The following is a 16,828-nucleotide window of genomic DNA, read 5'->3' on the forward strand; positions in this document are numbered from 1 at the left end:
ATACATATATTGGTTTATACACAGTGAACACAAAATGAACCAGTACAATCATACATACTGATAATGGACTGATAATACAAGTAATCAATTAAATATTCACAGAAAAGTCAAATTAACAAATCTGGAACTTTTACTTCTCATTCACCATACAAGAACACGGCCATATACATGTATAATTGTATAATATTAGGGTGTATCAAATGAAAACGGAACAGGGGCCACAGAATGAAATCAACAAGGTTTATTTCAAACGTAATCTCCAAAGTTACACAACCACTTGTCCCACTGTTTCACCAAGCGGTGAATACCCTGCTCGTAATTGGCTGAGACTGAACCAGTTGGAACATTGTCCATGACTTTATTGTCCTAGTGGAAACGCCGACCCTTCAATGCCTTTTTCAACGGACCAAAGATATGGAAGTCGCATGGCGAAAGATCATGGCTATACGGTGGGTGTTCCAACACTGCACACCCAAACATCGTCGACGTGTTCTTTGTAACAGCTGACGTATGTGGCCACGCGTCGTCATGCAGCAAAACCACTCCAGAGGACAACAGACCCGGCCGTTTTACCTTCATTGCTGCACGCAAACGGTGGAGGGTACTGCAGTAACAAGCAGCGTTGATCACTTGACCAGGTTCAGGAACTTAAGGAGAAGGGGTCCTTCATGATCGAAAAAACATGTCAACATCACTTTGCCACTACTCTTCACCATCTTGGACTTTTTCGACGGTGGAGAGCTCTGTTCCGTACATCCACGGTTCCGTTTTCATTTGATCCACCCTCATATATAGAAGATAAAATACTGGTACCATAATGATTAACTATAAATTTGATTCTATCAAATTTTTATAAAGCTTAAATGACATTTAGAAATGTAGGGTCTGGTTACTAATTGTTAGTGTATTATACCAAACACACATTCTACTTAATGGACTAATCTTATACACTGCTCTCCATAAATTAAGCAACAAATGGTGATCATCCAATAGAATCAAACACAAGGCCGGAGGGTGTACGTTTTTATTTGTAACGAAAGTGACCGTTGTCTGACACTAATAAGGGATATGATCCCTAACGCATTCGTTGCTTTCTTTCAGAGTGCCCACCACTCTTCTTCTCTTTTCTCCAACTGTTTTCTCTTTTACCTCACATTTTTTTGTTGTTGCTTAATTTCTGGAGGGCAGTGTATTTGTAAGGTTTAGGTACTTGGGGAAGTTTAGCCCATGTATATTTATTTATTTATTCTCATATTGAATTGCAGTTAGCTGAGTAAATAACTAGTATATAGTTTACAGTTTTATGTAACTGTAAATGTCTTTACATTAAGGGAGAATAAAGTTACGTAGACGCGACAAAGAACAACGCCCTCTCTCGGCTAGACAAATAATTGTCTGACTGAAATCAAATTCAAATTCAAATTTTCTTTATTAAAGGGCGAGGTTCAGCCTGTGGCTGTTCTAGCCTCACAGTTTTGCTTAAGTTTCTTCTCAGTATAAATACAATGTACGTACAAATGTCAATCTGAACACTTCTTGTTTGAAATCAACTTCTTTTCAATCTTAGATTCAGCACTCAAGTATAGCATGCAATGTTAATTGATCATTATCCTTTGTCTATTGTTATTACTACGTATATATATTCAAACACTACGTTTCGACGTAGCACTTCATATCTCCTCTTCAGGTGAATAATTCTCTCTTTCTTTATGCTCCCTCTCTCTTAATCTCTCTCACTTTTCTCATTCTTCTTCTCTTAATCTCTCTATCCTTGAAAGTTTATTTGAATTGATGTTTTAAGTCCACTTTATCCACAGTAAGGCTAATGGGGACTGGACATACAGTTTAAAGTGGGATCAGAACCACTATGTGCCTCCACCGGGTATCGATCCCGGGATCTCTTGATTACAAGGCGGTGACGTTACCACAACGTCATCGGGAGGCCCCGCCTCTCTCTCTCTCTCTCCCTTTCTCTTTCTCAAAAGAGTGAGAGAGGTAGAAGGAAAGAAATATAGAAATGTTCACCTGAATACTTGATAATGGGCGCAGAGAGATAGAAATGTTCACGTGAAGACTTGATAATGGGCGCAGAGAGATAGAAATGTTCACCTGAAGACTTGATAATGGGCGCAGAGAGATAGAAATGTTCACCTGAAGACTTGATAATGGGCGCAGAGAGATAGAAATGTTCACCTGAAGACTTGATAATGGGCGCAGAGAGATAGAAATGTTCACCTGAAGACTTGATAATGGGCGCAGAGAGGTAGAAATGTTCACCTGAAGACTTGATAATGGGCGCAGAGAGGTAGAAATGTTCACCTGAAGACTTGATAATGGGCGCAGAGAGGTAGAAATGTTCACCTGAAGACTTGATAATGGGCGCAGAGAGGTAGAAATGTTCACCTGAAGACTTGATAATGGGCGCAGAGAGATAGAAATGTTCACCTGAAGACTTGATAATGGGCGCAGAGAGGTAGAAATGTTCACCTGAAGACTTGATAATGGGCGCAGAGAGATAGAAATGTTCACCTGAAGACTTGATAATGGGCGCAGAGAGATAGAAATGTTCACCTGAAGACTTGATAATGGGCGCAGAGAGATAGAAATGTTCACTTGAAGACTTGATAATAGGCGCAGAGAGGTAGAAATGTTCACCTGAAGATTTGATAATGGGCGCTGTTTTGAAACTTAGAGTTGGAGTGAAAAGTGTAAGTAGTAGAGACACTAAACATGCAATAAACAATGAATGCTAATAAAGAACTATTGTCAATAACATTCACAGAATTCAAGTATAAACATTTATGCGTCTATTTGTCAAGATAGTGGTAGAAATATAGGTCTATTACCATTGCAGTACATGTTTTTGTACGGCAAGACGTTGTTTTGTTTTCAAGGCAACGCAATATGTTAGTTGGAGTATGGTGCTCATCACATCACATCAATTATACCTTCATGGTATCCTGCTGCAATACACGAGGGATTTATTTTTTTGTGGCATTTCAGGACAATACTCATCAATTTTTTTTATCAATTTCAGGGCACGATTGAAGGATATTACCGTATACCTAGGAGAATACGATACACAAAATACTGGTCGATACCTGGAGCCTCTCTCTGAAGAAGTACTCAAGGTTGTCCAGAAAATAATACACCCGAACTTCCAGTACAGGATAACCCAGCCTGATAGGTAAGACAAAAGTTGTTTGTTTTCGTAATTGAATGAGGTTTTGCAATTTTGCCCAAGTATACGGTTATTATTGCTTGAACAATAATTGATACCTGCAAGTGGAATGACTATTCGCGATACATGTCATCTAACAGAATGCGACATTTCTCACCCATAAAGTCTGTCCCAATTAAATCTTTTTAAATACACTTTTGCAGGCTATTGTATACGTAAACATTTACAAATGTCTTTGTGAATGCCCTTGAATCAATTTCTTCGTTTCGATTGGCCAAAGTGGCAGAAAACCAATGTAAAATGACAAAAATACAGATAAACAACAAATTATATAATCACGAAGTTAATAATGTAAAAGCACAGAGAGTTAGCTGTGATTACTGAGGGCACCTAGCGGCTGATTTTGACAACACACTGCATTTGCCCCGTTCCGCTGTGAGCATTGGTAGTTGATCTACATCAGCGGAACAGAGCACGTTGTCAAGTTGTTCGTCGGATTAGTGACAAAGAAGAAATGCAGGAAAATTTACCGAAATCACACGTATACTCATTACGCATGCAATGTACTAGATAACATAGGGCAAGTCGATGCACGGATTTTACTAAGGCATTTGACAAAATTGACCATGATATATTTCTACAGAAAATTGCTTCATTCAATATTTCACTAAATACTTTAAATTTCATATTTGGCCGATCGAACGCAACTGCAGTATACAGGAAAATCAGAAGTCGTCCCGTTCTTGTGTTCCATAAGGGTCCAATCATGGACAGCTTTTGTATTTATTACTTATCAACGACTGCATACAAAATTCTCAAAAGTTGCTTTTCGCCGATGATCTTAAGCTTTTCCACGAAGTAACTACCTCTGAAGACTGTATAAAACTACAGGAAAATGTAAACAGAGTGATTTCGTGGTGTAAAAATAAGAAGTTAGATCTAAACCCAACAAAATGCAGCGTAGTCACTTAGTCAAAACGCAAAGCACCTTATGCTTTCCCATACCGCATTAAAAATATACAAATCACACGCAAATATTAAATTAATGACCTCGGAGTGACTTTCGACACCAAGCTCAAATTTAATAAGCTTATTGAAACTGTTACTAACGACGCTTTCAGAAACTTAGGTTTTAAAAACGACCAAGCCACGACCTCACGAGAATAGAACCAGTGAAAGTACTTTAATTTTCCTTCGTACCGTCAAAACTAGAATATGCGTCTGTAATATGCAATTTCACTCAAATAGACATAGACTAGAACGTATTCAGTGACAGTTCCTTCGATACCTCAAATTCAAAACTTGTGGAGAATATCCAACATTCGATTCATACGATAATCTACTTTCAGAGAACAACTTCAGCAAACTAGCACTCCGGCGACAAGTAACTGACCTGCTCTTTATCAACAATGTTAACAGCCGTAACATTTAATGTTCCCGTTTCCAAAACACGTCCGAAGCAGAAAATCTTTCTTTGCCAGAGAGCGGAAACGTCAATTCTTTCTACCTCTCCGGCGTGGAGAGCGTGCAACTCTTTCAACACAATTTCAAGTGTAAATAACACAATTGAGATTTTTGCAATTAGTTTATACAATCTTAGAAATACTATTACTGGAACACTGCAGGGAATATATTGTAGTAATATTATGTAATTATGTAATTAGAGCACCATAATTGGGCTCGGCCAGTTGGCTCCATCAATTAATAAATATATTGCATTTCTAAAAGGTTTCCATCCCAAACCTCTTCGTTTCACAGCGCCCTTGGTGTTTCAATTTTTTTTCCGCGGCGCCCTAGTCAAAATGTCCACCTATCTAACACTTGCAACGTTCAGTTAGTGTGTTTAGGTTCCTTGCCTTAGTTAAAAAAGATACACATTTCAAATTCAGAAACATTTTACATGTAAAAAGTAGAGGAGAAGGTCTAAATATGGGCGAAGGTTTAAATATGGGTTTTGGAGTTATCAGCGCTTCCAGCCTGGCAGAGGCTATTGGAACTGGTTATCTCTCAAGAACAAAGGTTGCGGCGCCAATTCGCAAGAGAAAGTGGAGGTTAGTTTCGGCCTTGGACCGAATTAGAATTGCGACCTCCGAAAACTTTTTGCAGGTATGTTTTAACTCCGCGTTTTCTGAATTCTCATCTGCTTTGTATAGGTTATGATATTAGCGGTACATAAAACAAATGTGGGCTTTTATAATGCCATGATTTGTTTGTGAAATATGTACCACAGAGAGCGAAAATAAATTGAAGAAAAATAGCGTGATGGTCTAAATATGGGCTATGACATGAGGTCTAATGTTGAGATCACATTTTCAACAAATATTTGGATGTTTTTCTTAATTTAGATTTTTCCCATTCCGCGTGATTTTCAAAACAACAGATTATACATATATATGAATTTTATAATGTTTTAGCGATAAATGACTGTTTTTTAAAATTGTAATTGCTTTTTGTGATATTGCCACTAGTAGCCCATATTTAGACCACAATTTTGAAATACATCATTTTACCATTTTTTGGAAATTGCTTTTTTTAAAAAAAAAAATGGAGACCTTCTATACTTTAGCATGCTATTACATTTAAGTATATATTTCATAGATATGCATTTTAAAGGCAAGTGCTTGATATATTTTTTCCCTCCGAAAATGACAACATAAAAAGAGGGGGGCCATATTTAGACCTTTTCCTGTACTAAATAAGCAAATATTTGGAACAATCATATCATTTCAGTGAAAATATTGGAATATTTCGCGGCGCCCCTGTAAGCCAGCCACGGCGCACACTTTGGAAACCACTGGCATATCCTGTATGTAATAACCTTATTTTTCACAATCTCAATAAAACGTAAATGATTGTCCAAAATTGGTTATAAGTGGATAAACTTGCATACTAAACACATTTTCATGAATACTAAGTTGTGAAATAATAATAATTATTAATTTGTTACTGGTAGTGCGGTTATAATGAAACCATTTTCGCGATTACATATCTATAGCCGACCTCCGTGGCAGTATCACAGCTCGCTACGACGCCAGGAGTCCCGGGTTCGAATCCCGGGTTCTTTGCGTCCCTTCATCAATTTCATCATTCATTACTCATCCTCATCTTCGCGATTGGCTAAAAAGTGGCAGAAAAGCGAAGTAAAATAAACAAAAAAATAGCATATCTGTATCTTGTGTCATGGACTTGACTTTATGAGTGAATTTAAACGGATGCCAAAAGCATTTGAAGAATAATTACGATAATAAATAACGGGGTAAAAATACATCTAACCTTTGAAGATGCTTTGCGCAAAGTATTAAGATATAAATATCAAATAGACAAACAATACATAGAGGGGAAAGAGGGAATTTATAGCACTTGACAACAGGATTGTTAAAGATTCAGTAACCCATAAATTCTGATGGGTTCCGTAACAGTACCGAAACCTTTTTGCTTGCACAATTTAAATTCGGTCCAACTTTGACCCTATTTAAAATGATCAGGAAAAGGATCCTGGACAGCATTTGAATTGATCAGGAAAACAGTTCCTGGACCAAATAGAAATACTTGACAGATAAGAAGGTTCTTTACGGTCCAGAACCCATTTACGCTTGCTGATTTTCTCTCCTGGACCGGAATTGAATTTAATTAAAATTCCTGGACCATCAACAACCCTGCAGGGCAGAGATGGACGAAGAATAAACAAGAGTAAGCGAAAAATAAATCAAATGAGAATGCAAGAAACAGGGAAGATTTACAACAGATTAATATTGAAGGATGTGAGTACGCAGAATACGGGAAAATCGTGTCTTACTGGTGCATGTTTTAAAATTAGTAGAAAGAACATTGCCTGTTTTAGCTGTCAGATAACTAAGTGTGCTTTGGCTGTACCAGCTCTTGTTGCGCTTGTTCGTGTGTTTACATTATTTTAAATTTAATTTAATAGAGAGGTAATGATTTGTGTACTTTGTATATTTTCTGGAAAAGTGTCGACAGCGAATATCATATGAAAGTTTACGAATAATTCTTTAGTAGGTGTTTTACACCCATTAAGAAGACTAGAAGCGCTTTCAAAACGGGGTCGTATGACTTTGAGACCCGACTAAATCTTCGCTCAAGAACAGGCCCGTAGCCAGAATTTTATTTCGGGGGCTCAGCACAGGCGTCGCCAGAAATATTTTTAGGGGGGGGTCAGGCCATGGATAAAACTTGATTAGTACAAATAATAATGACAATAATAATTATTGTTATTTTACAATAAAAACTATTATAAGTTATTATAATATACAAATTTCAATCCAAATGTATTGTTATTATTACATAAATGGAAAAACTTTGCTACTCAATCCACCGTATCAGTGAATATCTAACGCAATTGTTGCCCATTATTTTTCTAATATTTTGTAGTTAGTGGACTGAAAATCACAGTTATTGTGTTTACACAGTCGTTAAAAAAACGGCTTTAACACTCAGTGGTAAATTGTACTCATAAAGTTTATATTCTGTGATCTCTCACAAAGAAAAGTATTAAGTTTTCGAAGCTGTGGATCACATTTTCTTTGGATTAAATGGTAGAATTTAAAAATGTAACATATTTTTTTCTATTATGCACTAAACTCTTTTCGATATAATGCAGTTTTTGCTGTGGTTATAACTTTATTTCTGTTATTAACAATAAAAATAACATTTAAATTAGATATTTGTAAGATTTCTGGAAGCTTTAGCAGCCCTCCCCCTGGCTACGTGTCTGGTCAAGAAATTTACGGATTGAATTAAATAAGTACAAATTTACTAGTGAGGGTTTTTGGCGTTTCTCGTAAATTTCGACATCTTTGACATTCTGCTTAAAGAACACCTCCAAAGATGGAAAATTTCCTGCTATGTGTAAAGGTTTCCTGATAACATTCTGGCAGAAGGTAGATCTATACGTATTAACAGGTATATTGCAAATTGATATTCAGTATTATTTTTTCCCTTAACAATCTTCCAGCGCAGTGTTTCAAGCTCTCCCGAAAAAAGTATCCTGATCAGACACACTGATTTCTCGATGAATAATTCAGAGTTGCTTATTTCTTTATGCATACTAATCGAAATATATGACTGTGTTTCATCTTTGTATTTATATTTCCAGATTCGACATAGCTCTTCTAAGGCTAAATAGACCAGTGGTATTCAAGGAGAACATCCTACCCATCTGTCTACCACGACTGAATTCAAGTTTCAGAGGAAAAACCGCCGTAGTTGCGGGATGGGGGAAAACTGATACATCATACGGTATGGAAGAAATCGTACTTCACTTTGTACTTTCAATTCTTATTATAGAATAGGGATCTTTGCATATTTTATTATAAGACGTCTGCTTGGATAAACACATTATTTGTACATTACTGATTTCTTCCTTCTATAAATCAAACATACTTCTTTATAAGTTATGTAACTAGGGGTGTAAGGGTGACCCTTTAAGAGGACACCCCAATGTCAACCTTACTTCCACGTAGTACATCCTGGAATGCTTTTTGCAGTCTAAGGACGCTCTGGCGTCTGAACACATGGCCAGTATAATCTTCTATGGAACTTGTGTTGTTGTGTGCTGTCCGGGCGCCGACTTGTCAAAATTATTGGGAGCCCTCTGATCACTGAAATAAATTAATGAATGACTCACTCCACTCCCTTTTTTAAGTTTTGGCCTCAGTGTTAGGAACCTCGTAAAAATCCATGAATTCCTCAACAATCTTAAAATTTTCATTTACAGTTCGAATCAGAATGTCAATATGTCACAAGTTTTGTCAACCATAATAGCAAAATATTCCCGACTTTTAATATCTGCTACCATGGAGCGCAAATCAGATCTCCCTTATACAGGGTGTTTCCGGGCTGTTGATGCAAACTTTCAGGGACGATGGAGAAGGCCACATGTATCAATTTGAGATAAGGAACACTGGTCCGGAAACGACTTAGTCGAAAGTTATAAGCGAAAATCGGTGTATGAAGATGTAATACTTTTATTACCTTCACAAGTTTCACAAGCTGCTACATTCACAACAGTTGTTCAAAGTGGAGTCCCCCAGCTTCGCTGCAGGCAGGACATCGTCGCACAAAGTTCTGGCGTACCCGTTGGAACAACCGCAGGGTCGTTCGAACAATGTCACAGCGAGAATTCTTGCCAAGAGATCCTCTTCAGTCTCGACAGGTCTCTCGTACACAAGACTTTTCACATAACCCCACAAGAAGAAATCAAGTGGGGTCAGATCAGGTGACCGAGCTGGCCACGGAACAGCTTCTGCAATTTGTGCAGGTAATAAAAGTATTACATCTTCATACCCCGATTTTCGCTTATAACTTTCGACTAAGTCGTTTCCGGACCAGCGTTCCTTATCTCACATTGATACATGTGCCCTTCTCCATCACCCCTGAAAGTTTGTATCATCAGCACGGAAACACCCTGTATATCAATGATCTCGTTCTGAATGTCATGTAAGAGCCATTTGTAGCCCGAACGTCCCCTCCGCTCTCCTAGTTCATGCACATCTTCTTTTCAAACTCTTTTTAGTAAAAAAAAAATACTCACAATTATATACTTAGTATATAGTAATAAGTCATGTGTTTTGCTGTATCTGGCCATAGCCCTCCCCCCAAAGTTGATGGTCTAGAACATTTCAAATGTGTTTTTAAAGTTACGTTCATGTGGCACAATTCAGAGTAAACTTTACAAGAGAAGCAAAATAATACTGTACATTAGATTCTCTTAAGCAAAATTATTTCGGGGCTCTGCCCCCACATTGTTAACATTGGGGGGCTAAAGCCCCCCCCAAACCTCATGGAGTCGGCGCCTATGCTGACCGTATATTTTTGCGATTTTCCCTTCATTTACTGCCAAAAGTGGCAGAAAAGCGAAGTAAAATAAATCAATTCAATCAATCAATCATGTATGTAACCTCCCCAGGATTATCACTAAGTCATTTTCTTATCGTTTTGCGCAATGACGTAATGACGGTAAAGTAATTAATGTATTACTTGCGTGTTAAACTATAAAACGACAGTTGTAATGTGCAGATATTAAACGCTAGAACAGGAATACTCTCTAGGTATTCCACTTTTTATTGTGGAAAAGCGAACGCGTAAAGCCTGGTTGACATTGGTCGAGTAGACGGGAGAGTAGCTGGAGCGAGTAGGCTAAAGCGAGCTACTCTCCTCGTGTAAACAACTTGGGATAGTACTGGAGCCAGTAATCGCTCCAGTAGTCAGGACAGTCGCGCGTAAACTCGACAGACCACTCGGTCAATGCAAACGCTTTCTGAGGACATTTTAGAGTCTTGTGTTGTGCGAGTGTCCAATGTGCATGGAATTTGTGTCGATTATAGGAACAAACAAAATAAACCACGGGCGTATGATGCTTTAAGTGCTGAAGATAAGACATGATGTATTTGGCGTAGGAGAAGTAAAATTAAAAATGAGTAATTTACGTTCTACACAACAAAGAACGGTCGACATGTCCTTTAGACGGTCCTTTAGACATGTCCCGGTGAATTATTGTATTCATTTCTTGTGAGAAAAAGTGTGTAAACCGTTTCATAACTTTTTAAAAAAAATCGCCAACGACGTCAATCAACAGCTGCAGCCACTATTCCACTTTGATAGAAAGTGTGTAAACAGCTACTCGCCATAGAAGAGTCGAGTCGAGCAGTCAGGCCAGGCCAGTAACTCGTCCCAGTAACTCGTCCCAGTAACTCTCCCCCTCTCTCGACCAATGTAAACCAGCCTTAAGTCACTAGCGCCATCAAACGGTTGCACAGCAACTTCATCACAGATCCATGGAAGGCCTCCTCGATGGAATAGTGGTAATATCACCGCCTTGTGATCAAGGAGTCACTTGTTAGATACTAGGTTGATGTGGTTCAGATCCCACTTTAAACTGTAGGTCCAGGACCAATAAACTATCTTTGCATAAAGTGGACTTAAAAACTCAAAACCGAAAAAAAAACATGGACAAGGAATAAACTATGCACTGATTAGGTCTTTAGCAATTAGTTCACAACTGACGAGCAGCTCATAAAATAATTTACTAAATTTCATCAATTTGCCTTGTTGAATGTATTATTTGTGATACATTTTGTACATTACTATATATTTTAGTTTAGGTTCAATATTTTTCTCCACAGAGAGAGAATTAGGTCTCATTTCACCACTACAAAAGTAATTTATGATTTAAAAATCTTACCATAGTTGGATTCGACCTTGCGACCTTCAGGTTATAAAGCAGAAATGGAAACACTAAACAAAATTGCCACGATCTAATTCTAATATCTTGTGTTATTTCAAAATCTTAACTAGAATGAAGATACAATGTCTATATTCATAGCTATTTAATTTTTTAAAAAAAATCATGTGTGTCTGCACCATATTTCTGCTTGTGCAATGTACATATTTTGCAACTATAGAACTCACTTTAAAATTAGAGTCATGTGATTCACAGGTAATTTCAGTTTCAGAATTCTTATGATTCTTATGTATTTTTTTCAGGAAAAACTGGGACCAATATCCTTCAGAAAGCAACAGTCCCAATCCTAAGCGATGCCGAATGCTTAAAATGGCACCAGCAGAAAAGTATCCACCTTGAGCTCTATCCCGAAATGTTCTGTGCTGGCCACAGAGATGGTAGGATGGACGCGTGTCTTGTAAGTATTATAGTTATGTGTATGACGATAGGTAGTTTGTTAAACTTGAATATAACCCTTGTTATATCTACTCTGCTGTTTGATTTTGCTCTGGACAACAATTCAAATACTATTCAATGCACACCTCACACCTGCAAATCTTACCAGGAAGAGGTTAGATATGTAATGTTGGGATTTTACTGTGTGCAGCATTATTTGCCCCAACACTGTTAGAATATATGTTGCACAGGGGTACACAACATTTGCCCCTCACTTTTTAAGTGCTGCTTAGTGCATAGTGGTTCAAATCATGTACCACTTGCGAGATGGTGAAAACAATGTATCTGATACAGAAGATGCCAGTAATGCATTTCAAAAAGAAAATTCTAAAGCAATCTTTGTTAGAACTTAACAGAGCACAGAAGTTCATGAATGTTAAGTTCTGTTGATGTCTGTTATCCTGCGCAACAAATGTGTGTACTTATCCAAATTCACCGTGCCGGAAAAAGATAGAAAGGAAAATATCTTATTTATGCTAAGGATTACAACCATGAAATCCTACATAATGGAAAAAATAAAAATAAAGATATCACCAGTGCATTGCATCTTCCATAAAAGCATGTAGAGGGTGGGAAGTGGAACCCTCACTATCTTCATCATAGTACATCCTTATTATTGACAGTTATTGTTACTATAATATTTCAACCAAGTAAATTCCATATGTCATACATTGGCTATGACCATCAGTAATCTATTCTGTATTACTTATGTTCTACAAATTTGCAATGTCGTGGTTCTAAGGTGTATGTGATTATAGCCTGCGATATAAAATATTGTAATTACTAACACCTAATAAGTCTAGAGGAGACCGGTGTTCGTTGTGACAAAATGAGGATATTGTTATCTTTATTTTCACAATTTTTTCGTCTCAAATGCAAGTGTATACATTTAGCTATTACCATATTTTTTTATATATATTTATTCAAGTTACAGCACAAGGACAGTATTTGCAAAAAGGAAAGAGAAACGTTTTGTGACAACATGCCCCGGTGTGGGGCTAGTTGTGACAGTATGTAGCACTTCTGAATTACATAGTATAGACAAATTGTGTACCATCACTGTACAGTAAAAATAATTTCAATGGTAAAATTCATGATTAATTGCACCGTCAGGATGAAGAAGTTGCCTCACCATCTGATTTTCTAATTATTAATCAAGTGATAACTCTAACACCATGTCAGGAAAATTATGGTGTAGGTCTAGTCTAATATAAAAATGAAATAATCGTTAAGAACATAATGATACAATGAAATAATAAATTGTTAAATTCAAGATGCTTTATGTATCATCATCCGAGTCACAATTTTGACGGATATAAGCAGGTTTTCTCTCAGTACAACCCACTGTTTACACTCAAGGCACTGGACCCACTTTTATCGAGACTTAGAATTGGAAAATGGTTCTGTACACACAAGTCAAAAACAATCATCATCATTATCTGAACATTGCTAACTTTCAGTAATTTTCCCCTTTTTCACATAAATATCTGTAATTTTACAGCTGTCACAACCTACCCTTTACTTTTGTCAAAACTACCCCATATGTACTTTTCACTTCTAACCCTTTAATCTCAACTTCAAGTTTAAATTCACTTGAATAAAAACCTCTCACATACTGACTATAAGTAATAGAATTCTCATGGTATATTACTGCTGTTTGAGGCTATATTGAAAACTGCAGAGAGGAAATAATATTTAGCACAGAAATTAGGTAAAGTACCCACAAAAACAATACACCCACCTAACTCTTCTCTGGGGAGAAGCACACAACTGGCAAATAATGAATAAGAAATACGCGTGCCAGTGAGGCACCAATGTCAACAAGAAATGAATATCACTAATAGTTTCCACAGAACAGTGCTTGTCACAACCAGCCCCCATCATAACCAGCAGTCTCCTCTATTTCATTCATATTCAAAATACTGAATGTGCTAAAATATATCGTTCAACAGTTAAAAACTTAATTCTTTCTGATTACATGTTTATATTGTATATATTTTTAATTACTTTCAGCTTTGATAATAAGTTTGTACTAAAATTAGTGACCTTATCTATGGATGATAACAACACAATATTTATAAAAATGGTAGCTAATTATACATTTTTAAGTACAAATAAAAAATAAGTTGCTTATCCCTCCTGTGAAGTACCATTGTGTAGTTGTTATGGCTGTACTTTTTTGCCTGTAATATGCCTCTTAAATTAGACAAATTGTTTTTGTTTTTATATTACTTGATCTCATTACATGTATTGTTTAGATGTTGAACAGAAAATGTGGCAACCAGCCATTGATTTACATTAAATAATTTTGTTATATATCGCGGTTTGAAAATTTGATTTGCATTACTACATTTTGTTACATATTTTGTTTTGAAAATTTAGTATACTGCACTGGTTTTATATGACTTCATTTCATTACATACTGTCTTCTTGAGCATAAAATTTAACACACTGTTCTATGTTTTACGTCATTTCGTCACTGTTGAACAGAAAATTTGACATACATTACATCAATTCATAACATGTCTTGTTGCTGTCCAGGGGGATTCTGGAGGACCACTCATAGTCTTCTCGGAGGGACGATGGACCCTGGCAGGGATCACATCTGCAGGCTTTGGATGCGCAGTGGACCACCAGCCGGGTATCTACCACAAAGTTGCCTTGACGACAAGGTGGATTGCTGCAAATATAACATGAAGAAACTCTACAGTAGCTGCCGAAAAATAGTGCCATCTCAGGAAATGAAATAACATTTTTATTACAAATGTTTCCGCTTCACCAAGCCTGAAAACTGAAACTTAGACACTGCTGAAACATTCATCACTTGAAGCTGTAATGGCTCTGAAAAGGCCTGTATTATACATTGTGCATGTAAGTTAGTTGAATCTTGTACATGGACAATTTCATGTATAGAATGTATAGTTGTAATTATTTTTCTAAAAAAAAAGAAGAAAATGTATGTCTGTATTGTACGACTGATGTGTTTATTAATTTTAGTGTATTTTACTGGGTATACATACATGAGCAACAATGATCTCAGTAAAGGAATGTAATTATGCTTTATGTTAACAATATATGATTGTTTATTATTTTGGAGCCTTGTGTACCTCTTTGTTACATGCTATTTCAGAGATGAAACCAGAAAACGAACCCCCACCGAGGCCTCTTTTGTTTTAGTTGCTCACATATTATAAAGTAAATATTAAAAGAACTTATACAGAAATTTATTTTGTCATCATTCTTGTGCAGGTAGATTGAGCATATGTAGTGTGTTATGTACAAGATTTGCGTTTGATTTTTAGGTGCCAGTGAAACAGACTCAATTACTTTGTTTTGCATTGGAAGTGAAATTCAAACCATGTTGATCAAAGTAAAAAAGTTCACATAATTTTGGTATTTGATAGTTTTGATGGGCCAGAAAGTTTCTAACAATTGATTATTTAATTGCTATTCTGTGTTAGAATTGTTGTGCAAACCTTTAATTTTCTTAATTTCCTACTTACTTTTGCACTATGCTGAAATCGTCTGACATTTAATTGATTGCATGCAAGGTGTGTTGCGTTTGTTGTTTCCGACAAAAGGGTCATTTTTGTTAATGTTTATGAATGACAGGTTATGCATTAGTGTATTTTATTGTTGTTCCCCATGCCACTGCTCGAAGCGGGGTTGAGGGAACTCGGGGGTGGGGGGTTGCTATCCCCCCAGTTCCGAAAATTTTCACCTATGTACATGTTGGTCTATGTAAGCATTCCTCTACCAATCCCCAAATTCTACCAAGCATCCCCCCAGTTAGGATTTTCCACTGCTCTGTTCTATTCTTCAATGTCAACATTTCCACATTTTTTTTATCAGGCTGTTGTTTTTTTTTTTCATGTATATTATGTTTATTCCATCTACTTGTCCTGTTCAATATTACGATAAAATTGCTTCTGGACCATTTCACAGGAAGTTAGCCTAGATGTCGCGACCGTAAGAGTGCATAAAACACAATTATCTCTTCATAAACACAACATGATGAAAATTAATCAAGCATATAATGTAGTACTAGCGGTCAGCAGTCTGTTTTTACCAATTTCACTTTGAACTGGTAACTAGGCCAGTAGACAGGATTTTATTTCGGTGGGGCTCATCCCTTATCAGCAGAGGCATCGCCAGAAATATTTGTAGAGGGCAGGCCCATAATAAATTTTGATTAGTAGAAATAATAATGACAATAGTAATTATTACCACGGTTATAATTGTAATTTTACAATTAACTATTATAAGTTATTAAAAATAAACCAATTTTAATCCAAATTTATTGTTGCTATTATTGTTATAATAATATAAATGGAGGGAATTTGCTACTCCATCCACCGTATGAGTGACATTGTTTTTCTTACATTTTGTACAGTTAGTGTACTGAAATTCATAGTTATTGTATTTTGTTATTAACTTTCCACACATTCCGTTCAAAAAAAGACTTTAAACCTTAGGGGCAAATTTCACTCATAAAGTTTATATTGTGACCTCTCACAAAGAAAACTATAAATTTTGGTAGCTGTGGATCCATTTATTCTTTGGATTAAATTGTGGAATACCAAAATATAAGCTGCTTGCTCTATTATACACTAAACGTTTTTCGCTCTAATGTTTAATCTTGCTAAGAAAGTAAAATTAATTACCACTATACAGTATTTAAATTAGATATTTGTAGGATTTCGGGTAGGGCTTCAGCCTCCTTAGCCCTTCCCCTGGCTACGTGCCTGCTGGTAACAAACAGAGAAACCTTAAAAGTACTGTTATGGTTGGAACATCTGGGCTCACTTTCTGTGGAATGACAGTTCGTGATCCATCCGATTCAATTATTGTGTTTCCAAATATGCTGTCATTGATCCTGGCATGAGTGCCTTTAATTGTCTTATCAAATATAGTTTATGGCTAGAAATACAGTAGCGACGTACGTTCTTATA

At 36.6% G+C, this 16,828-nt stretch overlaps 1 protein-coding gene across 2 annotated transcripts in view; it reads left to right on the plus strand.

The window, feature by feature from the left end:
- Window positions 1-14,972, plus strand: part of LOC146004502 (trypsin-1) — a 105,328-nt gene extending 90,356 nt beyond the window's left edge. For both annotated transcript variants that reach the window (XM_083143365.1, XM_083143366.1), the window contains exons 5-8: window positions 3,038-3,187; window positions 8,295-8,437; window positions 11,684-11,838; window positions 14,418-14,972. In XM_083143365.1, the coding sequence (XP_082999491.1) occupies window positions 3,038-3,187; window positions 8,295-8,437; window positions 11,684-11,838; window positions 14,418-14,573 (604 nt within the window). In that variant the 3' untranslated portion in view covers window positions 14,574-14,972. The remainder of the gene's footprint in view (window positions 1-3,037; window positions 3,188-8,294; window positions 8,438-11,683; window positions 11,839-14,417) is intronic.
- The last annotated feature ends 1,856 nt before the right edge of the window (window positions 14,973-16,828 follow it).

The sequence above is a fragment of the Lepisma saccharinum genome, chromosome 21, assembly GCF_977018435.1.
Source record: "Lepisma saccharinum chromosome 21, izLepSacc3.1, whole genome shotgun sequence".
NCBI lineage: Eukaryota > Metazoa > Arthropoda > Insecta > Zygentoma > Lepismatidae > Lepisma > Lepisma saccharinum.